We start from the raw sequence: 15,764 nt of genomic DNA, 5'->3' as shown, positions 1-15,764 counted from the left end.
TCCACTTAGCCGGACGGCGGACTCCGATCCCCTCCGGGCTGTGCGGAAGGACCACCACCCGGCCCCAGGCCGCTCCCTGCGCCCCTCCTCCCGCTGCCACCTGGCGAGGCCCCGCCTCGCCCAGACTCTGGACTGGAAAAGTGCCGGCGACGCCCCGGAAGGAACCGTTCGTGCCCGGGGGGGTGTGGCTGCTGGGGACGGTCGCCACCTTGGCGACCCCCACCCTCGGACAGCTTGCACTGGGGCCGCAGTGCAGGGGCCGCCCCCGGGCCGAACCGGGGCGAGCTCAGGACCCGGCGCGGGGCTGGCGTTCCAGGCCGGGGGTCGGGATGCGCGGCGCGCGGGGCTCCGCCAGGTGTGAGTGCGCGGGGCGGGGCTCGGCGCCCACCTCCGGGGGGCGGGCCTGGCCGGGCCGGGGCGGGGCCGGGCCCGACCCCTCCTCCCGGCCCTCACCCCTCCCACTCCCGGCCCGGGATTAGCGACCTGGGAGCCCGAGCCCCGCTGCCTCCCCGCCACACTCTGCTGGGAGCGGCGGCCGCGACGGCACCATGAAGAAGTCTTACACAGGTGGGCCCCGCGCCCGGAGCCGGGGGGAGGTCGGGGTCCCGGGGCAAGCCTTGAGGTGTGGGGCGTCCCACCGGCCAGCTGACGCAGCTGCACCCCGAATCGGGGTCGCTGACCAGACGCTGGGCGCACCCCCGCCACACTTTTCTCCTCTGCTTCTACGTCGCCGCTCCAGGGTCTCGGCCCGCGCTCTAGCAAGAGACCGCTGGTGCCCTGGGGAGTCCGGGTGCTCGAACTCTCTGACCCCCAAGACTGTTGGGCCCCGATGCTCACCTTGGCGGAGAGTCTCCTGCCCCCGTCTGTCGGCCACTACTCGCTCAGGTGTCCTGAGGGGCCACTGCGGGAGCCGGTGCCCTGGGCTGGCCGTCCCTCCTGTTCGCCCTCCTTCCCCCTTGTACCTTCTCCGGAATCGCTGACTTGACAGGGGCCGAGAGTCCGGGCGTTCTGGGTCCCCCTCCGTGCGTATGTGTGCGTGGGAGGGGGCTGTGTAGAGGATTTCCTTGGGGTCAGCTTCTGGGACTGGTGGTCCAGGTCTTAGCATCCTTTCTTCAGGTGAATTCCTGTTATTCCTCTGCCCAGTGGAGCACCAGAAATTCCCAAATAGGACCATCCAGCTACACCTGAAGCCCATTGGGGTTCACTTTTAGGGTGTCAGGATGCCTTTTGGTTTGCTGGCATCCCAGCTTCACTAGCAGGCTTGACAGGTGAAGGGGCCTGGCCAGTTCCCACCATGCACTCAGGATCCTTTATAAGCATTTTCCCCTTGGGTCCTCTGAAGTTCCATTTTGAGGATGGGTAAACTGAGGTCACAAGCCTTGAAAGTCTGGTTAAGGGGAATCTAGATCTGTTCTTTTTTCCCCTCCTTTTTTAAATTTGTGATTTTCCCCAAAGGATCCAGGCCAGATCCTTTGTCTTCCTCAGTGGTCAAGTTATAAAGGGCATCTCTTCTGCTAACCCTGCAAAATTTCTCCTCATGTTCTTCCCCTTAATCTACTTGGACATGAAGTTTTCTGCCAAGGACTCATGAATTAATTTTTCTTGATAAGAGGACAGAGTCGTGGTATTTAGTTGGAGCTGAAGAGGTCTTTTGGGCCATCCCTCTGCCTTTGGGACATTTTCCCAGTCTTCTCCTGCTTTCCATTTTTTCAGAAACAAAACAAGTAATAAAGAATAACTCGTCTCAAAGAGAATTACTCAGAACTTCCCCTAAAATGGTCTTCTGGGTCAGTGGCTTCGAATTTCAACTTTCACCCCCTGTTGCAAACAGCATGGCCCTCACCCATCCTGAACACAGCTCCCTCTCAGGAGTGTGGGGGCGTTGATGTAATGGTGGGGGAGGAGGGGGCTTCCAGGTGGCATAGGCGAGGGTTTGGCGCTCAGCCTCTCTCCCCAACATGTTCCAAATACTTAAGATGGTTGTGGGCATCGCCCTTTCCCTGAGTTCGGCAGCCCGGTGTGGCCCAGGGACACCAGTTGGCTCTTGCCCTTGGCTCCTCACACTTAGCCTTCTGCTGATCAGTCTGGCCACCAGAGTTCCCCCAGTGAACTGGCCTTTTCCTGGGGGAACTTTGAGACCCTCCTACACAGATGCCAGAGGGCCTTTGAGGCAGGCTGGATGTGTCTTCTCCACGCTTGCTCCCTCCTGCCTTGGCAAATTAAAAAAAAAAAAGAGGAAGGTTTCAGAGTAGTGTTCACAGGTGGATAGGAACCAGCTCTTGTAGAGGTGGCCTCCCTGTCTCCAGTGTTTGCCTGAAGGGGCAGGGCCCCGGAGGACGGGCCTGGGAGAGCTTGGACCTCTTCCAGCTTCTCCTCCTGGCGATGGTCCAAGGCGAGCTGGGTCACTCTGTTGCCGTTGTGTGGGGTTGGGCTGGAGGGGGCTGGCCCAGGGGCGGGGTGGCCGCTTGGTCCCCTTCTGATGGGGGTCCAGTTCTGACTCCCATGTAGCATCAGTGCCCTGAAATTAGGGAAAGCATCAAACTGAAGGATCCCCAGCGTCAAAAAATTCAAGGACAGCCAACCACGAGCGCTTTTATTTTTCACCTGGATTGAGTGGGATTATTCCTTTGGGACCTATTTGTGGGCTCAGAAATAAATAAAGAGACTTCCCTGGTGGTCCGGTGGCTAAGACTCTGCTCCCAGAGCAGGGGGCATCCCTGGGTTTGATCCCTGATTGGGGAACTAGATCCTGCATGCTGCAACTAAGACCCATCGAAGCCAAGTGAATAATAAATGTTGTTTAGACGCTAAAAAAGAAAGAAAGAAAGAAATCAAATATGTTGTCAGTAGAGCTGGCTTGAGCGCTCACGAGTCTCTGAAAAGGGAGGAATTTTAAAAGTCTGTTTGAGGGGATCCTGAGTGCCTTAGATAAACACTCACTGGCCACATTATGCGCTGAGCCTATAGAGCCAGGGCCTCGAGGGTGCAAAGATGATGGAAAGACGTGGTCTTTGCAAGCAAGCTGCATTCTCACGGGAGGCGGGATGCAGGGTGTTAACCTGGCTCGTTAACACCCCGTGCCCGCCCCCCCCCCCCGCCCCCCGCCCCAGCAATACAGTCTCCAAACACTACTGGTTTGCCCTGGGTAGGGGAGGTTTCTGGGGAAGCCGAGATTGAAATGGGCCTTGAGGAATGAGCAGCTTTGAGAAGGCGGAGAATAAAGAGGGTCCTTCTAGGTGGGGAACAGAGTGAGTGCCCACTGAGGCTGCAGGATGCCAGGGAGATATGTGGGAACAGCTCTGTGTCTGGCAGTTCCAGTTCTGCTCCATGCGCTTCCTGGATGCACCTCACTCGGTGGTCCATCCAGGCAGAGCTGCGGGCAGTGTGGCCCAGTGGCTCACAGCACGGGCTCCCGGAATTAAATCCTAGGCTGGCACCTCCTCCATCTCGTCGTGTGTCTCGTTTGCTTCATCTGGTAGACAGGGGCAATGCTGATTTGTTGTAACGCTGAAATGAGCTCATGCGTGAAAGGCTTGAATGCCTGCGCCACCCGTAGCTTGCTTCACTGTCCTCATCACCCGCAGGAAGTACACACAAAGAGGCTGGGTGTCACCAGCTTTGCCAGGATGCCCGAGGGGGCTGCTGGCACCCTCCCTGGGCCTCTGTTGGTTTGGAGGCCAGGACTGTGGCCCAGGCGTCTCCCTCAGCCCCTGGGCGTCAGAGTGGGCTGCTGTCTGAACCTCTCCAGTGTCCTGAATTGGGGACTTCTGGTTGCATACTGGGCCACTGTACCTTTCAGTGGCCCGGGATCCCCTGGGAGTTCTCAGTGCTGAGGGTGCTTAGCTGAGGTCCACAAGCCACAGAAATGGGAAATAAAATCCAGCCGGTGTGCACTTGGGGAATCATTCAGAGATACTTGGTGACTTTCAGATCTCCGAAGTGGTACCTGGCCTACCAAAGGTCGAACACTTGCTACTCAGAGCCCTGGGCAGGGCGGGAGGCTGCAGTTAGAGAGATTAGCCGGGTGAGCAGCCTTCCCCACGCCCAGCGCTCCGGGAGCTGTGTTCTGGGAAGCGGAGAGGAGAGGAGTAAGTCCTGGAGCCGGAGATGGGGGTGAGGGCGAGGAGGGCGGGGCAGGGAGGGGGGAAGGCCAGTTCCTTCCCCGTCTCGCCCTGCCCCTCCGCCTGCCTCCGGCTGCCACACCTCTGCCTCCTCAGGTCCCAGCCTGCTCTGCTGCAGGAACCTGGGCAGAGAGAAAGAGCCACCTCCGGCGGTCTGTTCGTGTTTCCCTTGGACTGGTGCCGAGGGTCCCAGACCCTTATGGACCCAGAGGCCCTCCCAGTCCTTGGGGAGCTGGTGGAGCCTGATCCTGCAGCCCGTCCCCTCCCCAGCCTGTTGGCAGTTATCTGCCCTCCCCTCTGGCTCACCTCTCCCCATGACCCACAGTCACTTGCCTGTCCTGAGGGGTTCCAAACGCGGAGTGCCACGCACCTGGCAATGCACCTGAGTTTGAGACAACCCACCCTCCTCCTGGAAAGCCCCTGGGTGAGCAGAAGGGACACGAGATGCCCCCTCATGGGCAGCGGTCTGGAATGTACATCCAGGTGGAAGGACGGGCCGACCACGTGCCTGAAGCTCCCGTGTGTGAGTGTCAGCAGAGGGCATTTTACCAGGGACCCCAACCGCTGGAAAAAGCACCCCCCACTATCCTCCACCCAGCTTCTTGGGCCAGTGTCCTCTGAGACTCCCTGCCCATCCCAGGCCCCACAGGGATGGGACCTGGGGGTGGGACCTTGTTTCTGCATGCACCGCTGTTTGTCCATGAGCAGCGTTGCGTGGGCTCTGCAGTTTGCTTAAGATGTACTTGATAAGATGGGTTCAGCACACAGCACACAGGGCCCGGCCCCCGGGGCCTTGAGCGCCAGTTCCTGGGCGGATCCCACTGGTGGCCTTGTGGGGGGCGGGGGTGCTGGAGAGAGAGGCCCAGGCCTTGGGGGGCAGAAGGAGGGGGCAGGTTGAGGGGTAAGTGGTGGGTGGGGAGGGAGGTGACATGCTGGGTTCCCTACAGGAGCTATTGCTTTGTTTTTTTATAATGTTGTTTTTTGGACTATGCTGGGTCTTCCGTATGGCATGCGGGCTTTCTCTAGATGTGGCTTGCAGGCTTAGTTGCTCTGCGGCATGCGGGATCTTAGCTCCCCCACCACGGCTCAGACCCGTATACCCTGCATTGCAAGGTGAATTCTTAACCACTAGATCACCGGGGAAGTCCCCGGGGCTGTAACTTTGGAACACCCCAGCCACAGGCACCTCCAGGGGATTTATGGGGGATCTGTGGGTATGAGTGGCCGGGGATGCCCCCTGGGGACCCAACGAGGTGCATACAAGGTTACAGCCCCCACAGTGCTCCAGCGGAGACCTTGGCCAGTGAGTCCCCACGGCAGCTACAAGAGATTGCCTATCCAGAAGCACTGGTGGAAGGGAGCCTGTCCTGCTGGTCACAGGGCTCTGGGGCCGGGGGTCCTGAGGTCAGGCCTGGGACCATGGGGCCCTGAGTTTGACAGGAGAGCTGATGGATCCCTGAGGCCGGTAGCTGGTCAGCCTGCCGTTCCCTGTTGGGCAGCTGTAACTGGGCCCAGAAACTCTGTTGAGAGGCGAAGTACCCATGGTTTTGCTGGAGCATCTGGGTGAGCTGGGGGTGTCCATTTTGCAAGTTTCTGGCCTGTTTCGAGCCTCCCTGTAGGTTCAGTTATTCTTCCTAGAAGAGTGTGCCGGGCATTGCTGAGGGCTGGCTCCTTCCTGCAGGCTGGTGGCTTTCGGCACCGCTCTGGAAGGGTGTCCTGGCCTCAGGTCTCCTGGGTTGAGTGTGGCCTTCTGCTCCCAGCCCAGTTTCTCCCTGCCTTATCTCCCTGTCCCCACCCTGGGGGCCGGGTCCATTTGCAGCCCACGTGAACTGGGGGCATTGAGGCGCTGCCTGGGGGAGGGGGGGGTGGCTCCAGGCGTCCTGCTGTCAGTGGCCTCTTGGAAGCCTTGCAACAACCAAGCTTTGTTCAGGGCCTAATCTGACCTGGTTCTGCGAAGCGTGACTGCTGGCAGCCTGCAAGCCTCTGGGATAGGAAGGGGGAGAGGAAGATGATCCCAGTGCACGGGGCAGCCGGCTGCCCGCCCTCTCTGGACGGAACTCGAGTCCTGGTCATCCTCTGAGAAATGCTGGCTTTGTGAAGGGGGAGAGGAACCCTGGATGGCTGCTCTGGCCTGTGTGTGTGGCCCCCAGCTTCCCAAGGGCCCCTGGAAGTGCTGGGTGGGGCGAGAAGGGCCAGATCACCCCCCTCCCCAGGAAGTAGTGCCCTCCCCGGCCCAGGGTTTCAGAGGCAGGAGGGATCCCCATGAGAGATGGGGGTGACCTTGCCTTCTTTCTGGTTCCTGGGGAGGCCTTGCTCCCCCCAGAACTCTTAAAGGGTAGGTGTACCGTGAAGCCTGGGCTGTGACTGGGCCCTGCTGGGCCTCTCAAGGCTGTACCTGGGAACCAGGGGCTGGCTGCGTCCACCCTAGACCTCCCTGAGAGTGTGCCTGGGTCCCTTGTCCCAGCTGGGCCAGGCGTGTTGGGGCAGACTGGCCGGGGATCACTGCCACAAGCGTGGTTACCAGGAGGGGCTGGGTAGACCTGGGCAGAAGCGAGCTGGCAGGCCGCCTCGGGCTTGTCCTGCCGATCAATCTGATCCACTTCCTGGGGCTTTCACAGTCCTCCCCTGGACTGTGCGTCTTGTTTCCACCAGGATCAGGGCTCAGCCAGAGAATAAGGCTCCTGTAACCCAAAGCCACTTGGAAGTGGGTTAAAAGCAACCCCTGTCTTCTTCCAGCCAAAGGACTGGGCTAATCAACCAGAGGGATAAGGGGGAGTGGTGGTTTGCAAACCTCACTAATGAACAGGTGACTTGGACTCTAGATGCAGGGCCCAGGAGCAGGTGTTGGGTTTTTGTGCAGAGGTTACTCAGGGCCAACATCGTGGGGACAACGCCAGGTGGTGGAATGACATCGTGGGGGCCAAAGCGGGGGAGGTAGACTTCTGGTCCATGCAGGGGCCCCGACGGGTGGTGAACGAACTCTGAGCCGTGGGGAGCCGATCTTCCTGGTGGCAGTGTTTTCCTGGTCCCTGGGGACTGACGCTCTAGCTGCCAAGCCTGTGCCTTACTTTACTTTTCTTCTCTCTCTCTTGCCTTTTTCTCTTTATTTGGTTGTTCGTTTTGTTCGTAGTGGTGATGCTTAGTCACTCAGTCGTGTCTAACTCTTTGCGACCCCATTGTCTGTAGCCCGCCAGGCTCCCCTGTCCACAGGATTTTCCAGGCAAGAACACTGGAGTGGGTTGCTATTTCCTACTCTGGGGGAATCTTCCCAACCCAGGGATGGAACCCACATCTCTGGCATCTCTTGCATTGGCAGGCGGATTCTTTACCACTGAGCCACCTGGAAAGCCCCAGGTAATCTTGTTCGTTACTTGTTACCAAACAATGTGAACAGGAAATTAAAAAGGACAGATTCTCCAATCCCATCGCTTACAACATTGTTTTCTGTGTTCCCTTTGGACTTGTTTCCACACGCACGGTCGTATTGTTTGATTAGCAAAGAGATATAATGTTTTTTTCGGAGAGTTGCATATTCTCTGTACAGATAATTTTTAATTCTGTTCTTTTCACATTAAAATCAGATCCCATGCATGGATTCCCTAATTACAGTTTGAATGGCTCTTCAGAGTGGATGTTGCTGAATTTACTCAGCCATCCTCTCACCAGAGTGCTTAAACGGTCTGCGGATGCTGGCGCTCTTCCTTGGTGACGGGCGTCCGTGACCCTGAACCGAGAATGCGGTGCTGAGCCAGAGATGTGAACAGTAGCCGTGCTTATAGCTGTGAGATGTGGACTGGCTGGATACTGGAAATTTTTGGAGGCAATTAATTTAATAAAATACTGCCCAAGATGATTCCCTTTCCCAGCATTCCTGGGATGGCTCCAGAAACCAAACAAGTGTTCTTTTCTTTATACAATTGTCTTTATTTATTTTTGGCTGTGCTGGATTTTCGTTGCTGCACGGGCTTTTCTCTGGTTGTGGGGAGCAGGGACTGCTCTCTCGCGGTGTGCAGGCTTCTCATTGCGGCGGCTTCTCTTGCTGCGAAGGACGGGCTCTAGGGTGCTGGGGCTTCAGTGGTTGGGGCACTTGGGCTCAGTAGTTGCAACTCCCTGGCTCTGAGAGCACAGGCTCAGTAGTTGTGGTTAGGCTTAGTTGCTCTGAGGCATGTGGGATCTTCCCAGTTCAGGGATCGAGCCTGCAGTGGCAGGTGAATTCTCTACCACTGAGCTGCCAGAGAAGTCCCAAACAAGTGTTCTTAACCCAGCAGTTTATTAAGAAGTTTAATGAATAGAAAATGCCATTTGCCCCAATTATCAGCCTGCTTATAGCCGCTGAGAAGTCCCAGGGTTCTTGTCCTTTAAAAGATCTGCCCTGTTGCCTACCATCTGCGATTCCTCTCTCGGCTGGCACATGATGCCAACTGCTCCTCGCCCCCTGCCTCTCCTCTCCCTCTCTTCTTTGGCCCCTAGAGGATGCAGGAGGGGATTTCCTTGCTTCCTTGGGCCAGCCTGAATGCCCTAGTCTTAGAGATGGGCCGCCTGCCCCCAGGTAAGCAGCCACTTCTGGAGATCATTCACTCTGCTGCCAGGTTACTTGGGCCGCGGTTTCTTCTGGAACCTTCAGGCTCCCCAGGCCAGGCCACAGTGCTGCCTGTCCGGCCGACCCTCCGTGGCTGTTCTTTTATTCTCTCACCTCCCATCTTCCCTCCCAGGGCCTCTGCCCCTCAGTCCCCGATCGCACCTCCCTATGTGTATCCTTGGATTTAATCTCACGAGCATTGACAGGTTGAGTGAGACACGCCCGCCTCTTTGGTGACCTGATGCCCATTAAGTAGGACTCAAAGAATGAGTCAGCCTTCCTCGTATTCTGGGGTGTCCCCTTGCTGCTCCTTTTGTTGTCATTTGTTTCTGATCGCTAACCATCCTCCACCTTATCCACGATTTCCCCCTTGGTCCATTGGCCCTACTTTGTCAGTCTGCTCATCTTTCTCACAAGAACAGTTTGCTCATGGCCTGTGAGCCAGGGTCTAACCAGGAGACAAAAATCACTCCAGGATTTAGAACAGAAGGACGTAAATGTACAGAAGATGGAGAAGCCATATAGGGCACAAAGAGGCAGCCAGGTTTGTGTGTGGGGTTTATACAGCTCTTTAACGATGAGCATGGAATTATTTATTTAGAATGAGAAAAGAAATTTGAGATTATAAATTTTAAACAGTGGACAAATTTCATAAGCATCCCCCCAATTCAAAAAGCTAACATTATTTTTTTTTTTTATCAATCAACTACTTGTCCTGTCTCCAAAGTAATTTATTTCCCTACATTTTTTAGCTGAATACTGCTTGATCACTTCTTTATATGATGACTGTGCAATATGGTTTTTTATTGAGAGACTAGAAAGTTAATTCATCTCTTAGTTAATGAAAATTTAGGAACTTCCCTTTTGGGGGGGGCGCAGTCCAGGAATTAAGACTCTGCCTGCCAATACAGGGGACACAGGTTTCATCCCTGGTTGAGGAACTAAGATCCTGCATACTGTGCAGCGTGGCCAAATAATTTTTTTTTTTTTATTTAGTTTTTACTTTTGGTAGTTGGGATGTGTGAAAAACGGTACCTTAACTCAGAGCTTGTGGCACCTGCTGCAATTTTTCATCCTATAAACACAAGAATTCTGATAAATTCCATTTTGATGTGATTCCCATCCAGAAAGAAAGAGACAAGTACGGGGCATTTGTAACTGTCTGTGGTGTGCATGCGTGCTCAGCTGCTCAGTCATCTCCGACTGTTTACGACCCCGTGGACTGTAGCCCGCCAGGCTTCTCTGTCCATGGGGCTTCCCAGACAAGAATACTAGAGTGGGTTGCCATGCCCTCCTCCAGGGGATCTTCCCGACCCAGGGATCAAACCTGAGTCTCATGTCTCCCGCATTGGCAGGCGGGTTCTTCCCACTTGGGAAGCCCCGACTTTATGTGATACATTATTGCATTTTTTTTTCTTTAACCAGAGATACTTTCTGTTTTGAGATGAAGAGAATTGGATTCTCTGCCTACAATGTTTTATCTGGTGACTGGAATAATTTCCCACAGACCAGCCCCTGGCTAGGTCTTCCCTGGTGGCTCTGTCGGTAGGAATCCGCCTGCAATGCAGGAGACCAGGGTTCAATCCCTGGATCGGAAAGATCCCCTAGAGAAGGAAGTGGCAGCCCACTCCAGTATTCTTGTCTGGGAAATCCTAAGGACAGGGGAGCCTGGCGAACAATAGTCCATGAGGTCACAAGAGTCACCAGCAGCCTCTGGCTCCATATGCTTCAAGTCTTGCTCTCCCACACTGCCCACGTTTTTCTGGCAACAGGCACTGCAGGACACATTCCTATCTTCTTTCCATTTACTTTATTATTACTTTTTAACTTTTAATTTCGTATTGGGCTATAGCCGATTAACAATGTTGTAACAGTTTCAGATGAACAGCTAAGGGACTCAGCCATGTACCTGTATCCATTCTTCCCAAACTCCCCTCCCATCCAGACTGCCACATAACATTGAGGAGAGTTCTGTGTGTTATACAGTAGGTCCCTGTTGGTTATCCATTTTAAATACAGCAGACACATTCCTATCTTATTCCTTCAGATTTTGCACACCAGACAGATTTGGAAAAGTAAGTAGAAGGAGTATTCCTGGCCTTAACATGGGGGTGACGAGCAGTCACTTAAGTATGCATGGAAATAACTGTAAACCTTGTAAATAAAGCCCTCTGAAATCCAAACTATTCTCCCAGTTCAACTTTTCATTAGCAGAAGCCCCCAAAGGCCAGACTCCCCTCCACTGGTACCATGCACAGGAGAAAGGATGGTGGGCAGGAACTCAGAGGAGAAGGAGAAAGCAATCGTGACCGATTGGGGTTAAAATTTATTCCATCTTGCAAATTTTGCAGAAACCCTTGACTGTGTGAACGTATTTCTATGGCCCTTGTCAACTACCTTGAAATGGGATGTACCTGAACTAAGGACCTTGGTGTTTGATGTTTCTTAGCTTCTTGGAGACAATCAGAGATCAGTGGGGGAGAAGCCATTACTCCGGTCCACCCCTATCGGAGGATCAGAGGGAGGAACGCGTGTTATCAGAGTCCAGGGATCAGGGTAACCTGAAGGAAGGCTGGACGAAAGGGAACCTGCCCAGCCGGCGCTTCAGCTGCAGAGTAGTCAAAATCTGCCATTGGAGAAACCTTCCGAGGCTGAGAGCCAGGGAAAGATCCACCCTGGCTCTCCCTGATCGCTCCCTCCAGTCTCCTCCTATAGGTGGAATCTAGCCTAAAGGCTGTGGACCTGGGGACCCGGAGACCTCAGCCTGCAGAGGTCAACTCCTCTGCCACCAAAGGGAGCCTGGGAAGGGAGAGGGATGGGGGGGTACATTTCTGCTTTAAATTATCTGTTGTGAAGCTGAAATTCAGACTTAGCTGTTGTGTTTTTTGTTATTTGTTTTGTTTTGGCCATGCTGCTCAGCTTGCGTGATTTTAGTTCCCGACCAGGGATTGAACCCGTATCCTTGGCAGCGAAAGCATGGAGTCCTAACTACTGGACCACCAAGGAATTCCCAAGTATCGTGTATTTTGGATGGCAGGGTCTTTTATGTGAATGGGACCCAGAGTGCAGACGCCCAGGGCTGGCGAACCCTCAGGGGAAGGGCCCCGTGCGTTCTTGGTTAGCAGTGATGTCACGCGATGCACTTGGCCTCTAGCGGTGATGAGGCAGGGTCCTCCACGTGCCGGAGCTGCGGGCACTTCCTCTGCCTGTGGTATCGGTGTTGCCTCCCCGCTGGGCTGGGAGCTCCACCAAGAGAGTGGCCAGCTCACTGTTGGTCACCACTGTGTCCCCATCTCCTTACACAGCGCCTGGTGCAGAGGAGATGCTCACTAATATTTTCATGAGTCTACATTTCGTAGGTGCAGAAGCTGAGGCTTAGAAAGACTAAAAACTTGCTGGAAGATGCAGTGAGAGCTGGAGGTGGATTTGCACCCTGGCTTCTCTTAATCTCGCCTGGGTGTGGCTCTGCCTGGCCCCACCCTAGTCATTAGCATCAGGGGCTAGGCCCCCTTTGGGCTGGGGCTTTGCAGCTGGGTGGGCTGTGGGCCAGGAGCACCCCCTCCACTTGACAAGGGGAATGGCAGGTCAGGGCGGAAGTCAGAGAAGGGACTAGAACCTGTGGCTTTGAGATCCCAAGCTTTGCTGAAAACGGAACTTTCTGCAGTATTTAGTCTTATGCTGGAGCAGGTCACCAAGGCAGAAGGATTCCTCACCTTGTGGATGAATCCTTGAGGTTCGCTTTAATCCACAGCCCCGGCTGCCAGCCTGGAGGGAGGAGGAAGGCTGTCCTGCTCACCTGTTGGGTGCACACCTCAGTGGGCAGCAAAGGCCAAGGGCAGAGGAGGGACAAGAGGAAGGAGGCTTATCTCCTTATCTCAGGTTCCTCTGAAGATAAGCCTGGAATGGGACTCTTCACTGCCAGCTGAGGCCCTTGGCTTTGATCCAAACAGCTCTTCACAGTCTCTGTGAGCACACGAACCTCGGGAGAAGGGGAAGACTGTGGTGCTGGGGGCAGCCGGAGCGGCAGGAGGCTCCTGGCCAAGGTCCGAATGACTTTGTCCTTTCCGGAGGGACTCGCGTGATTCTTAAGAAAAAACTGAGTATTGATTCCTTTCTGCAGATAATCTCGGGTGTTTGTGCTTGAGTTTGCACCGTGCCCCTTCCCGCAAAGCTCCCTTTTGAGAAAGTGACGTTCCAGCTGGGAAGGGCTGCCCAGTCCCATGCATTGTTGTCACTAGAGCAAACGATGTGTGTGCGTGTGTGTGTGTGGCCACATCACCCGCCCCTGGGGACAGCCTGATTCCTGCTCTGCCCCCTCCTTGGGTTAAGATGTCTGGGGTGTGTGAGACCCCAGAGGGGTTGAGGACGGCCACCCTGATCATAGGTGGGACAGTGGCTCTGCGACCCCAATAGGAGAAGATGATGGTGCATGAAGTCCCCTGTCACCGACATAATAATAACATACTGGGCTTCCCTGATGACTCAGTGGTAAAGAACCTGTCTGCCAATGCAGAAAACACGGGTTCAATCCCTGGGTCAGCAAGATCCCCTGGAGAAGGAAATGGCAGCCTCCACTCCAGTATTCTTGCCTGGAAAATTCCATGGACAGAAGAGCCTGGTGGGGTCACGAAAGAGTCAGACACGACTCAGCAACTAAACAGTAATACACTAGCTTCAGAGTCTACTTAGATTCTCAGTGCCCATTTAATCTTGTGTTTTTCCAGATTGTATTATAAAATTTGGCTGAAAGGAAAAAAATAAGAGGTCTTCACAGTAACCGTGTCCTTCGCTCTCTTATCCAGACTTCCCAAATTATATGCACAGGGAACACCCATGAGATAGGCATGCAGGTCCCTAGACTGGGGGGCCAGCACTGGTCTGCCTGGTTGAGGGACACCTGGCCGATCTATGGTGAAGAGTCAGGGAGGGCGCAGGGCTGGACCACCCCCTTTCTCTCGAGGACCAAGGAGCCCCATCTCCGTGTCTGGCCACCGTCTTTCCTGATTGAAACGCTGCATTGTCATTCTCTCTGGGACACAGAGCAGCAGTGAGTCCCATCCCCACTCACTGCTTCCTCCTGTCTTTTGCCTCATCTGATCAGAAGTGTTTCTTTCTTTTTAATTGATTTATTTTTTGGCCGTGCTGTGTGGCATGTGGGATCTTAGTTCCCCTGCCAGCGATTGGACCCATGCTCCCTGCAATGGAAGTGTGGATTCTTAACCAGTAGACCACCAGGGAAGTCCCAGAAGTGTATTTTAATCTTATGGCCTCCGTATGTGAAACCTGACTAGTGTTTGTCACCGGCCTGTAGTTCGTGAACCCTTGGGAAATAGCCTTGGCCCTGCCTAGGTGAGCACAGATGCCAGATGGGGAGTTTCTGGGGGTGGAGGGGCAAGTATGGGAGTGCACTGGGATTCACAGCCCCCAAATCCTGTTTTCTCTAGATCACAGACCCTGTCCTGGCTTCCCCTAACGAGCAGTCCATCCTGGAGGCCGGGAGGGCTGTCAACTTCCCTTAGCTGGCAGGGAGTCAGATAGGACTCCTGGTAGCCTTTCTTGGGGTAGCAGCACCCCGGCTGCAACATGCAAGGTGCCTTGGTAATTACTTGAAAGTGAAAGTCACTCAGTCATATTCAACTCTTTGCGACCCCATGGACCATACAGTCCGTGGAATTCTCCAGGCCAGAATGCTGGAGTGGGTAGCCGTTCCCTTCTCCATGGTTATAACTTACATTTTGTTTAAATGCATAAGCACAGGGCAGCCAACGGTTGTTAATGTACAACTGTAAATCCCTGGGTCCAGGCTGGTGTATGTATGTGGCTGTCATATAATACGGTGGTGTAGTCTCTAAGTTGTGTCCGACTCTTTGCGACCCCATGGACTGTAGCCCTTCAGGCTGCTCTGTGCATGGGATTCTCCAGGCAAGAATACTGGAGTGGGTTGCCATTTCCTTCTCTAGTCATATTATATAATCAGGGCTACAGCCAAGCCTCTTTTCTTTTTTAAAATATATTTATTTGGCTGCTTTGTGTCTTAGTTGCAGCACTCGAGATTTTCGGTCTTTGTTGAGGCATATGGGATCTAGCTCCTTGACCAGGGATCAAACTTGTGTCCCTTGTATTGGGAGGTGGATTCTTAACCACTGGACCACCAGAGGGGTCCCAATAATTATTATAATAATAATTTATATTAGTATATCATTGATATCCTAAAAATGATATCTATTGAGTGTTTATTTGTGCCAGGCACTGTGCTAAGTGCCTGCAATGTGTGACCTCATTTAATCTTAGTCACCTGTGAGTAATCCCCATCTCTGTCCCCATTCTGCAGATGGGAAAGCTGAGGCTTGGAAAGGGGAGGTCATTTCTGGGGCCTGCAGTGAGTGCCTGGTGAGGTCTGGATTCAAGCCCTGTTCATCTGACTGCAGGCTTTCCTGCTGCCCTGGCCTCTGAGAACTCAAATAATTTGGTTTGGGATGACGCCAGAGAGCTGAACTTCAAATCATCTCTGCTCTTTCTGAGTATGTTTTATTTTAAAATCGCATAAAACAACTGTGTTCTTCCCTGGAGAGAGCCACTCTATGTCTTGGAGGCTTTTCTGGCTACCTGTTCGCCGGTCTCAGACACAGACCTGAGGAGTTAGGTCCGAGGAACTGAATTTCAGCTGCTGTAACTTTGGGGTTTCTTCCAGGGCTCTGGTTGAGGCGGCCCTGGGCTCGGGAACCTCGGGTGGCTGCCTCCCCTTCTTTTTTAAGGGAGCAGGCCTGGCATCTTCTCTGTGCCAGGGGCTGCCTGGCACCAGCCGTACATTTCGGGAAATCTGAAAAATAAACAGTGTAAATAAAACCATAACTCCACCCAAGAAATCTGAGACACGGGCTGTCTTCCTTATTAACATGGCTCCATCCCCACCGTGGGTTTGATTCTTGGGGGTGAGATGCCTGGGGTTGGGGTTTAACCTGAATGGACCCTTTTCTCTGTCTCTCTTTTTTTAATCTTTGTCCAGGAGGGTGGGCGTCCAGCTGGCCTGGGGGGAGGTGCAACCGGAAGTGACTCAATCCACA

General features: G+C 54.1%; 1 protein-coding gene across 2 annotated transcripts in view; it reads left to right on the top strand.

Moving 5' to 3' along the window:
• Positions 1-458: 458 nt before the first annotated feature.
• Positions 459-15,764, top strand: part of SEPTIN9 (septin 9) — a 177,473-nt gene continuing 162,167 nt past the window's right edge. The window contains exon 1 of one of the 2 annotated variants that reach the window (XM_043905396.1): positions 459-567. In XM_043905396.1, coding sequence (XP_043761331.1) covers positions 549-567 — 19 coding nt within the window. In that variant the 5' untranslated portion in view covers positions 459-548. The remainder of the gene's footprint in view (positions 568-15,764) is intronic. The other variant, XM_043905399.1, reaches the window with a different exon arrangement.

This window comes from Cervus elaphus, chromosome 5 (genome assembly GCF_910594005.1).
Source record: "Cervus elaphus chromosome 5, mCerEla1.1, whole genome shotgun sequence".
NCBI classification, from domain to species: domain Eukaryota; kingdom Metazoa; phylum Chordata; class Mammalia; order Artiodactyla; family Cervidae; genus Cervus; species Cervus elaphus.
This window is presented reverse-complemented; position numbering and strand designations above follow the sequence as displayed.